The following is a 12,240-nucleotide window of genomic DNA, read 5'->3' on the forward strand; positions in this document are numbered from 1 at the left end:
CTTGAGTACTGCATACAGGTCTGGAGGCCTCATTTTAAGAAGGATGTAGATTTGCATGAGTGTGTACAGAGAAGGTCAACAAGATTAGTGAGGGGAATTTGAAGGGATCCTCTTACCAAGAGAGGCTTAAGTTCTGCAAATTGTAGCGGCTAGAGACTAGGCACCTGCAAGATGATCTGATTGAGGTGTATAAGGCCTTGAATGGATTGAGCATGCTGAATTCTAATGGGATTCTTCCACTTGTTCAGATTATGAACCTAAGGGGGCATAAATTGAAATTAAGGAAAGACAGATGTAGAATAGATGTGCGGAAATTTGCCTTTAGCCAGCGGGTGCTTAATTGCTGAAACAAACTTCCATCTGTCGTGGAAGTTGATAGGTTAAATAAATTTAAGGAGGAACTGGACAAACATTTAGTGGGATTTGTTTTGTGAATTTTTTTTTTTGGCTGATGCTGCATAAGCTCATACACATGCTTTCCTGCATCACATGCCTCTACTGCTACATGATCTTTGAAGCAACCTAATTTTTATTTATTGAAGTGTGCAAGATTGAGAATATTTATTTTTTATAAAAAAAAAATTTGAAATTTGTAGTAATTTAGCTTAAAGTACTATTTTTCAGTATGATTCATTTCTAAATGTAAAACAACATTTACATCTAAATATATAATTAATTCTTACATTTATTAGAACTTAAATATATAATAAAAAATTCACATCAACATTTCATTAAATACACAACAAGTATAACAAGTTTGGTCCAGTTCTAAAAGAGATACTTTCCTGAAAGAGCAATGGGCATGAAAGAAACTTTAGGCATCTTCAGACTCCACAGGCTCAGTATCTTCAGATATCTCAGTATCTTCAGGTAAAACATCTTCACCTTCTTCCAAGTTAGCACCTTCTTCTTTCTGTAAGGTCTCCAGTTCTAGTTCAGATTCAGTGGGCTTTTCTAGTTCACTGAGACGCATTTTAATATTTTCAATATTTAGCTCATATGGTTCGATTGTTGTAATTTCATTCAATAACCATATATCAGTTTTTGATTTAGATTCACGTATAAACTTTCCACTACTTTCAGTATTTCCATTCACGATGTACCTTCCTCTTCCTATAGGCTAAACCAGAGATAAATATATTAAATTAACATAAACAGATAGTCGGTAAGTGTTATAAAACATAATCAGTTATCTTTGTAATTCTTTTTAATGATCTAGCCAGCATGCTGGTGTATTCGAGACATCCGAAACAGTTAAACTTATGAATTTAAATATCTGTTAGAATCGTGAGAATTTTAGTATTCCTCGTATAATACATATTTTCAATGTACAACATTATTTTTTAACTGGAAAAGTTTAGCTGTAAAAAAATTCTTTGATACCATTTATGTCAAAAAGTCAAAAAAAAAAAAAAAAAACCAACTTATTTTATGGGAACTTAGTTTCTTTTGCCTTTCATTTTAGCTGTTTGTGGCCACCAATTTTTAACCATAAAGATTGGGAAATATTTTCTCAATAAGACCATTGTTTCTAATGATGTTTTTCGATCTTGTTATACAATACAGTCATCCCTGCTTAGTGTTCTTAATTAGGACCATAAAAACACTACTAGGTGAATCAATGTTAAGCAGGGTAGCTTTATCTACATTGCACAATCATTGATTGATTGAAGTTTCATGTAGTTTCATCTCTAAGGTTTCTGCAATAAGTAGTTTGTGATAGTTGTGCTGAATATTTATAATTTTTGTTTCCTACATGAAACTTCAATCAATATCCGTAGGCCATTCCTATTGTCCAACGATTGGTCACTTATATGCATGCGTGAAGAACAAACACTACAACATAAGACAAAAGTTTCAAATTAATTGTGAGTAGCTCCGTTCCGTGAACACGACACCCGAAAAGTTCTAGTCCGACTTAAGGAATGTAGAGAATAATCCCCCCCCCCCATATCCAATTTTATTAGAACCCTAAATCAAACAAGTCCAGTTATAGGACCGAAAGAAATAATCGGTCTATATATTTATTAAACAGTTTAGACCTCAAAATCTAATTTTATGCCAATCCAAGTAATGGTTTCCATGCTGCCAGAAGTATGGTGTTTGTAGACAGCAGCCATGAGAGCTCATTGTTGAGACCGCACAGTCTGAACACTAAGGTTCTGACAGTGGGGAAGATGTCCCACCTGCTTTACAAAACAGATATCGCCATTCTCAAGAATTATTAGTGAGTTGGACTAGGAGAGTTGGAAAAGAAGCTTCCTATATCAAAAACAAAGGTAATCCCTGTTGATTTATAATAATAACAATATTAAGAAACATTTAAACCTTTAAATATAAACTTGAAATACTTAAATTATGCAGTATAACATAAATATAGGATATCTTCAAGAAAATGCAAGAAAACTTACCTTAAAAATTACAGAACCTTACACATACTGTTTTAGAGTATTTACAATAATAGCTTGCAGTACTGTTAATTTTCAGATCACTTAAAACCACTAAATGTAGTGTAAATCTTGGTGCTCTCCCAAATCCATTATTTTTAGAATGTTCAATTTAGTTTCTAATGACAAGTTTTTCTGACAGCTTTTCAACTGCTTCATGTTATTAGCATTAGCCGACTCACTTGATATCTTTGAGGCCATTTTGAAAAAAACAGAGAAGCTGAAACTGCCTATGCGGTAAACTAAAATCAGTTATGCAGACATAAATGATATGTAAACCAGAATTGACTGGAAACCAAAACTAAACTGAAAAGAGCATTGCTGGGTGCTATTTCAGTGTGCAGCTTATAAACTTCAGAACGTCAGTTAATTAGAACCTCTGAAGGGGGAGAGCACTCCCTTTCCATAACACTACTGGGTGGAACAATATATAAACTGTATGTAAGAAATGATACGTGTGACTGCCTTGATATATTATTCTTTATAGCACCGAATGACCCTGGCATTTTACAGCTGGGATACAGGAAATTTGCGACACTACAAATAGTTACAGAAAATCAGCACAGAGATGAATAATTATTAATGGGCATGGAAAATAACTTTGGGAAAATAAACCAACACCTTTCAAAATTTCTACTTGTCAAAAATCGGAAATGCTTTGTGACATTTCCAGTTTGGCTGGCGATTCAGTCATTTTCTCATGAATTACAGTATCAGTTAAAAGTCAATTTAAATCAAAGAATACACTTGGAAGACAAGCACAGTGAATTGCAGTCGATTGGAAAATTTAATTAAAAAGCATTAAATTTTTTTATTTTTTCAATAAGGCTTCTCTGGCTGCAAAGACCTGCTATTGGGTAACTCCTCCCAAGACAACTGGAATGAGTAGTGCTATTTATTTTGTGAGAACAGAGTGGGTGGGGGGGGTATCAAAAATACAGAGCACTATAGCAGGGGATAAGGGGCTCACATCTGGTGAGTATGAGCTTGACACACCCAGGGTCCTGAGCTAGATATCATCATCATTCTCTTTCTTGGTGATTCCTTTCTACTTCTGACTCTTTTTGCTGGTGCAGCATAAGCACCAGGCTTCCTTGCACCATATGGCTAATAATAATATCTTCATACTGCCAGAATTAAGAACAGAATTTAAAAATTTCCCATTTTAAATTATTTCTTGCCTTTTTTTCCCCCCAAAAAACTGATTGGTGAAGTGAAGACAACTATGTGCCTGCTGTTATTATTTTATGTATGCTTGCTATGCATGCTAGAGGGTTAAAAAATAAATAAATATTTCATTTGTACTCCAGGACTCCTACATGGCTTAGAGTAATTTTACAAGATAGAGTGAATACCATTACCATATTAGTGGGCATGTGGACTTGAACCACAATCAACTCAAATACTTATTACTACTGTACCTCTGCATTGCCCACTCAGCTGTTTTTCATATGTACAGCTTCTGAACCATTTAAGCACCTACAAAAATAAATTCCATTGGTAGTATGCTGAAACAGATTTTTTTTTGGAAAACTTTCAGAAAGCTTATTTTACTCAGACAATGTAATTGTAAGTAAGCATGGCATATCTTGCTCGTTTGCAATTTAGCAATTTGAAAGATACTATAAGGAATTTATGTTAAATTCTTTTTTTTTTTTTACTCTTTAAGGACATGACTTGGAAGATGTTATCATATATAGGAATCTCATCCACTTTTTCTGAACACAATCATATACACAGGGTGTTTCAATTAAAAGTTACAGGGAGTCTATCTCACTTATTTTTAGGTTTAAGCTATTTGTCATCTGGTCCATTTTTGTCATAGTTAGGCTTGTTTGGTATTAAAATTGGACTAAGTATTATTGTTTAGATTTTATGATTTATAAATTAAAATCTAGCCTATCAACAGCTTTTTTTTTTCCCAACTCAATGAGGAAAATTATTTCCGTCTTTAGTTTAGTCTAAACATATCATCGTTGAACTTCTGGAATGAATGCAAGTCCTTTTTATTTGAAGGGGGAAACTAAACAAACAACAGTTATATATGATGTTTGTTCTTCAGGAAATGTGCATTTGGTAGTTTAGCACTTTGCTAACACATAGCATGTCTCTACACACTCATCATCATCATCATCATCAGCCATTTTCAATCCAGTGCAGGATGAAGGCCTCTGCAGCAACTTTCCAGTTCCTTCTGTTTTGAGCACTGGCCATCCATTTACTACTCAAAAACTCATGAATTTCATCTATCCATCTCCGCCTTTGTCTTCCAGGTTTTCTTCTAGCTCCTCTTGGGTACCATTCTGTTATTTTCTTAGTCCATCTGTCATCATGTCTTCGAGCTATGTCCTGCCCAAGACCATTTTAGTTCTTTAGTTTTGATAAGAATGTCCTTTACTTGAGTTTGCTGCCTAATCCATGTGTTTCTCTTCTTATCTAACAGTCTGATTCCCAATATAATTCGTTCCATTCTTCGCTGTGTAGTTCTTAGCTTCTCTTCCATTCTTTTGGTGAGTGCCCAAGTTTCACTTCCATAAGTCATGGTGGGGAGTATACATTGATTCATTATTTTACGTTTCAGACAAACTGGGATATTGCTCTTCAGTATGTGACTATATTTCCTGAATGCTATCCATCCAAAATTTATTCTTCTCTTGACTTCCAGCCATTTATCATTATTAGAGCTAATAACTTGTCCCAGATAAGTATATGACTCCACCTTTTCAATTACTGCTCCTTCAATCATTATTTCCCTTTCCGTGACATACTTGTTCATCATTACTTTTGTTTTAGCCATATTCATCTTTAGTCCAAAATCCTTACTAACTGTGCATAACTGATTAAGATTTTCCTCTAATTCTTTGGAATCGTGGCTTATGACCACAATGTCATCTGCAAATCGTAAATGGTTTAGGTACTCTCCGTTCACATTGACTCCTTTCTGCGACCAGTCTAATCTTCTGAAAGCTTCCTCAAGGGCAGCAGTAAACAGCTTCGGAGATATTGTGTCTCCTTGTCGAGCTCCTTTCTCGATTTTAAATTTCCTACTGTCTTTGTCTAGTCTAATAAAGGATGTAGCACTCTCATATATTTTCTTCAAAATCATAATATATGGAGTATCTATGCCTTGTCTTTCCAGTGCCCGAAACATTGCCTTATGCTGTATGGAGTCAAATGCCTTTTCATAATCCACAAATGCCAGGCATAATGGTGTTTTATATTCATTTGCTTTCTCCATTAGCTGTGATATTACGTGAAGGTGATCCATAGTTGAGAATCCTGTCCTAAAGCCAGCTTGCTCTTTCGGTTGATTCTCATCAAGTATTCTTTCTAATCTGTTAGTAATGACCCTTGTGAACAACTTGTAGATATGGGATAACAAGCTAATTGGTCTATAATTTCCAATTTCTGATTTATCTCCTTTCTTATGCAGCAAAACTATGATTGCATTATTCCACTGCTTAGGCATCACACCTTTTCTAATGCACTTTGTGAAGAGCCTTGCCAGTTTTTGTGTTATGTCTCTTCCTCCCAATTTTAACAACTCTACAGTAACTTCATCTTCCCCCGGGGCTTTCCGATTCTTCATTTTCTTCAATGCATGTTCTACCTCATCGGGAAGAATATCAGGTATGTCGTATGTGTTGCTACTTTGCAATCCATCTTCCCCACTGCTGGTATCATTCCCTTGCTCCTTGTATAATTCTCTATAGTAGTCTTCTGCTATTTGAATTATGCCTTCTCTGCTGTTTATAAGTACACCATCGCTATTCTTCAGTTTCAGTATCATTTGTCTTCCTGTATTACTGCTCATGGCTGCTGATTTAAATCCTTTGTTTTCCCTTAATGCTTGTTCTACTTTTCTTGTGTTAAATCTTCTTATGTCCTCTCTGAGTCTCTTTCTAATGGCTTTGCATAACTCAGTATACTCAATTTTCTCCCTGTCAGTGTTTTTCTTGCTCTTCATTTGTCGTCTTTGGTTCATCATGACAAGTGTTTCTTGACTAATTTTTTCTTCTTTGGATTTCTGTTTCCCTGTAGGTTTCTTGGGCTTTATCACTTTCAGAAAGTTGTAATATTCCTCGTCGATATCTTGGTCCTGAGCAGTCTGCGGAAGCTCAAACTTGTTCTTAAGTTCCAGTACATACTGCTTTTTCTCCTCCTCTGTTATTTCAAAGACCTTTGTATTATTTACTCGAGTCAGTTTTTTCCTTTCCTTTCCGACATCTATATCAAGTGTACATCTTACCATTCTGTGATCACTTCCAACATTTACCTTATTCAGGACGGTAACATCATTCACAATATATCTTCTGTTAGTGAGGATGAAGTCGATTTCATTAGTTGTTAATCCATTTGGACTCTTCCATGTCCACTTTCTGTTCACCCTTTTCTTGAAAAAAGTGTTCATTACTGACATTCCTTGAGATTCTGCAAATTCCACAAGTCTTTCACCAATTCCAAAATTTCCTATAGTTCCTCTTTCTGCGCTGTTTTGCCTTTTTCCAACCTTAGCATTGAAGTCCCCCATAATAATAGTTTAGTGGGTTTTCTGCTCATCTAGAAGACTCTCAATTTCAGTGTACATTTCTTCAACCTCTTCATCATCATGGCTTGATGTTGGTGCATAAATCATTATAATCTTTAGCTTGTACCTCTTAGAAATCTTGAGTATTAGTCTTGACACCCTTGGTGATGTACTTTTGAATTCCAAAATGTTGTTTTTAAAATCTTTATGGACCAGAAACCCAACTCCACCTTCACTCCTTTCACTGTTTCCATTGGTGTACAGCAGATTTCCACTTGATAAACTTATAAGTGATTCATTTCTTCTTCTTGTTTCAGCCAAACCGATGATATTCCAATTCACATTTTCTAATTCCTTTTCCAGCTCTAATATCCTGTCTTCACCGATGAGTGATCGTACGTTATAACAGGCCAAGTTCAATTTCCGTGCATGGCAGCCTGGTCGTACCCAGAGATTCTTAGCACCCTCTGCTTCCACTCTGATCCTCTCGCTGCCGTAAGAGGGAGAGTGAAAGCTGCTGGGAACTGAGGGCCATTTGTATTGTTGTGCTCTCATTGCTGGAGGGTTTGGTCTTTTCCTCTTCACGCTGACCAGGCGTCTCTACACACTACATGTTATGTTATTATTATATTTTTTCTTCAAATAAAATGGTTTACTTTCATTTCAGGAGCACACTGATGTGTTTGAACTAAACAAAGGATGGAGAATAACTTTCCTATTAAGAAAAAAAGGAAGATATATATTATGCAGTTTATTATGAAAACTTTAATTTAGAAATCTTTATTTAATTATGTAAACACTAAAAAGAGGGGTTGAATCATATTGGTTTTCTAGATATGAATGGTTTAACTGTTAATAATCTGCTCAGGTTGCTGAAACACTGAATAGATATTTTGCATCTACACTCACACAAGAATTTAATTATGTAAACATCAGAAGGAAAGGGATGAATCACATTGGTATGAGGTGCCTCCGTAGCCAGGTGGGAAGGAGCAGCAGTGCGTAGCACACGCTTCCTGATTAGATCGGGGTTCAAGCCCATCACCACCAAATATGGAGGATGCAGAAGGGTCAGGGAATGACCACCTCATATCCCGGAGCAATATGGCCTTAGTCGCTAATGTTCCTAAAAAAAAAAACTAAATAACAATAACAAACATTGGTATGGTAGATTATGAATGGTTTAACTGTTGATAACCTGCTCAGGTTGCTGAAACACTGAACAGATATTTTGCATCTACACTCACACAGGAATTTTTTAGAGATGGGATTCTAGAAGTTTATCAAGTTCTCACAGGGAGATAAATAATTTTGTGATAACTTAAGGGAAAGCGAAAGAAAAACTATGAAGCTAAATGTAAAAAAGACACCCTGAGGTGTATGGGATCTATCCAATTATATTAAAAGTGGCAACAAAATAAGTAAGCAAACCTTTAGCCATATTTATGAGAGCATCAGATTGAGGGTAAGTTCCTATGGACTGGAAATGTACAAATGTATCCCCAATTCACAAAGGGAGACCAGAGGATGAAGTGATAATTACAGACCTGATGGCTTGACTTTTGTATCAGAGAATATAACTGAGTCACAGATTAAAGAAGTAAAGTAGGACCACATAGAGAGGAATGCAATTATACTGCAATCACAGCATGAAATTGTTAAGGAATGTTATTGTCTGATTAATCAGATTGGATACTATGACACAATAACAAATGCAAAAAATAATGTTGACATATATTTAGATTTCAGAAAAGCTTTTGATACTATAGTATCCAATCATAGTATCCATCATAGTATCCAATTTGATGCTGGAATGAGTACAGAGAAGGGCAACAAGATTAGTGAATGGAACAAAGGGGTGCTCTTACGAAGAAAGGCTTAAGTTTTGCAAATTACAGTGTCTGGAGACTAGGCACCAGCGAGGTGATCTGATAGAGTGTATAAAGCCTTGAATGGTTTGAGCATGCTCAATGCTGATGGGATTCTTCCTCTTGCTCAGAATAATCACCTGAGAGGGCATAAATTCAAATTGAGGAAAGACAGATGTAGGATAGACGTGCAGAAATTTGCCTTTAGCCAGCGGGTGGTTGGTTGGTGGAACAGACTTCCATCCCTTGTCGTGGAAGTTGATGTCCTAAATAAGTTTAAGGCTCAGCTGGACAGGTATTTCGAATGAACAACAGAGGGGTGAAGTGGAAGTGGTTATTTTTTATTTATTTATTTATTTTTTTTTTTGGCTGATGCTGCATAAGCTTGCTTTCTTGCATCAAATGCCTCTACTAATGCTAAAAAAAAAAAAAAAAAATGCTATTGCACATAAAAGACTGCTCTACAAATTGGAGCAGTGGCATTAGGGGCAAGTTACTGCTATTGATAAAGGGACAGTTGAGTAGGAGAAGACAGACTGGTTATCAATGGGCACTACTCTTCCTGGGATAGATTTTGGAACAGATGGAGTGGAGTCTCTTAGGGTTTAGTGTTGGGCTCATTTTTTTCTATATTTAGTAATGATATTGATGAAGGCAAATCAGAAGTTTAATATTTAAGTTTGCATATAATATAAAGGTTGGCAGGGTAGGTGATCACAGTAATCAGGGTATGTTCTTGTTTATACTCTGGCAGGACCACCAGGTGAGACAAGTTTACAATAAATCATCAATACAACTCCTAATCGTATTTAGCGATCACAGAAACTACAGTCCACTCAGACAGCATGTGTTGCTGCACTCTCGCTCTTGACCAATCAGCTACGTATGCTACTGCAACAAGACCTATACAAATTAGGCAGTGGATTGAGAAGTGGCAATTGAAGTTTAATATTGACAAAGGCAAGGTACTTCTTAAGAAGAGCGGTAATCCCAAATTAGCATACCAGCTGTGTGATACCACACCCACGGCATTGGAGAATGAAAAAGACCTAAGGGAAATTGTGCAGTCAGACATGAAATTCTCTGAGCAGTGCACACAGATTGCCAGGACAGTTCATGGGGTTTTGTCAATGATATACAGGAATTTTGCCAGCAGGGATAAGGAGGTGATAACCATTGCCTTATTCCATTGTATAAGGCAATGGTTAGGCCACATCTTGAGTACTGCATACAGGTCTGGAAGTCTCATTTTTAGGAAGGATGTAAGATCTGCACCTTACTTTGCATCTGTTCCAACAGGTGTGGAGAAGAACAATAAGATTGGCAAGGGAAGCAAAATGGTGCTCTTAACAGGAAAGACTTCAGTTTTGCAAATAGCAGCATCTGGAGACTAGACACCTGTGAGGAAATCTGATTGAGGTGTTTAAAGCCTTGAATATATCATAAAAAAAATCTATCATAAAAAATGATATAATCTATCATAAATCTATCTATCAAAAATCCTATCATATTAAAAAAAAAAAAAAAAAAAAAAAGAATGGGTTGAGTAAGCTCAATGTGGATGGCATCCTTCTTTCTCAGACAATATACATGAGTGGGCATAAATTTAAATTGAGGAAGACAGTTGCAGGATAGATGTGTGGAAATTTGCTTTCAACCAGCAGGTAGCTGATTGTTGGAATAAACTTCCATCTGGTTTGTGAGAATAGGTAGTTTGAATAAATTTAAGGAAGAGCTAGACAAATTATTAGAAGGATTGGACAGATGATGGGGAAGTGGCATTTGTTTTATTTATTTTTCTGGCTGATGCTGCTTAAGCTTGCTTTCTTGCATACTTTGCCACTAGTAATACCAATACTAAAATCTAAATGGTAGTATTTAGTTTAATTTTAATATTAGATTCAAAAATTTCAGCCCAAATATGAAAAATAAAGCCCAGACAACAAGTAGCATAATAAACCTTAAGTGAGATTGACCCCATGCCTTTTAATTGAAACAACTGGCTATGGGTTCTAAAACATTGTGGCAAGAAAACGGAACTCTCAAATTAGAATCAAGTACTGAAATACAGTTGTAAAGTTCTGAAATACAATTGTTTTATTTGGTTTCTAATATTAGAAGGCTTCACTTTGGGTTTTTTATTATTCTTTTCTCTAAGGGCCTTAATCTAGAACTAACTAGGAAATGAATATTAAATAAGTTTCAAATTTTGACATATTTTATTTTCTATAACGACGTCAGGTTAATGGATGTCCTCATGTTTCCAAATCATAGTTGAATATGAAAATTATATCAGTAATTAGCTCGTTCTGTCACTTTGTAAAGCTTCATTTTGAAATTCAGACTGAATCTGCTTGTTCCTTTCAAGTTTTTCAAAAAGTGAATGGGATATATATAAGAGGGAAAAATAGTCATCACAGATTAACAGAATTTTCCTGCAAATAAAACTGTTGTAACTTGTAAGTAGCAAATAGTTGTTATATTTGATTGAGTACACTTCTTGTCTGATCACTGAAGCTTATGCAATATTAAGCCTAGTTAGTGCTTAGGTGAGTAATCGCTTAGGTTAGGAAGATTTATTTTTTGTTCTTTGTTTTCAGTTTTTAATTTTTCAAAACCAGTGTCCATGAAGTATAACTGCTCTACAAGCTGAGGTAGTTATTATTTATTTTTTTTAAAAAAATGATGCTCTAAATTTTGCATTTCTTCAGCAGTAGGAGGACTGAGGATTTGGGATGCTTCAAAATTATTTGGAAAAAAATTACTAATAAATAAAAATTTATGTTAAAAAAAAAGGTATAAAAAAAAGAACTATTATAGTAGTAGAATTTAGTGTAAAACATAGTTAAGAGCAGGAAAACTGGCTGATTAATATAGAATGGTCAACAAAACAAAAACCAATGTCAACATGATGAATATTCTCCCTTAATAAAAACTGAAACTAGTAATATAACTTCAATTGAAACCAAAACAAACAAAGAAAAAAAAAAAGCATGAAGCTTGAAGTCAGAGAGGATGAGGGACTTCAAGGCTAGATTTAACAGGAAGCAGTTGCAGCAGGTCCCCCAAATCTCCAAGTTTTCACTGAAATCAAAATGTTCAGGCAGATAAATACACTATATGTTTTTCCATTTATGAGTGGGAGGGGAGGGTGTCAAAAGCATGCACCAGGATCCCTGGGACTCTTAATATGGCATTGAAGGTACCTTAGATAATTTCTTTCGTTGAATCAATAAGAAAACTTTAAGATACATTCTTCATTATTACCACACTAAGAAATATACTTTGTAAATAGCTTGCCAAAATAACAGCAAAATACAATTAAGGTGTAAAGTGTTTTATTTATATTGTTTTGTAAATTTGGTATTTGACTGTGGATTGCAAAAAACTTTTAATT

General features: G+C 35.2%; 1 protein-coding gene across 1 annotated transcript in view; it reads right to left on the reverse strand.

The window, feature by feature from the left end:
• Positions 1-766: 766 nt before the first annotated feature.
• The window catches only part of LOC150086671 (uncharacterized), a 37,986-nt gene continuing 26,512 nt past the window's right edge, over positions 767-12,240 (reverse strand). Inside the window, exon 4 of the mRNA XM_090371511.1 lies at positions 767-1,120. Coding sequence (XP_090227637.1) covers positions 815-1,120 — 306 coding nt within the window. The 3' untranslated portion in view covers positions 767-814. The remainder of the gene's footprint in view (positions 1,121-12,240) is intronic.

Source organism: Mastigoproctus giganteus, chromosome 4 (genome assembly GCF_048544385.1).
Source record: "Mastigoproctus giganteus isolate SK-2022 chromosome 4, ASM4854438v1, whole genome shotgun sequence".
In the NCBI taxonomy this organism is placed as follows: Eukaryota; Metazoa; Arthropoda; class Arachnida; order Uropygi; family Thelyphonidae; genus Mastigoproctus; species Mastigoproctus giganteus.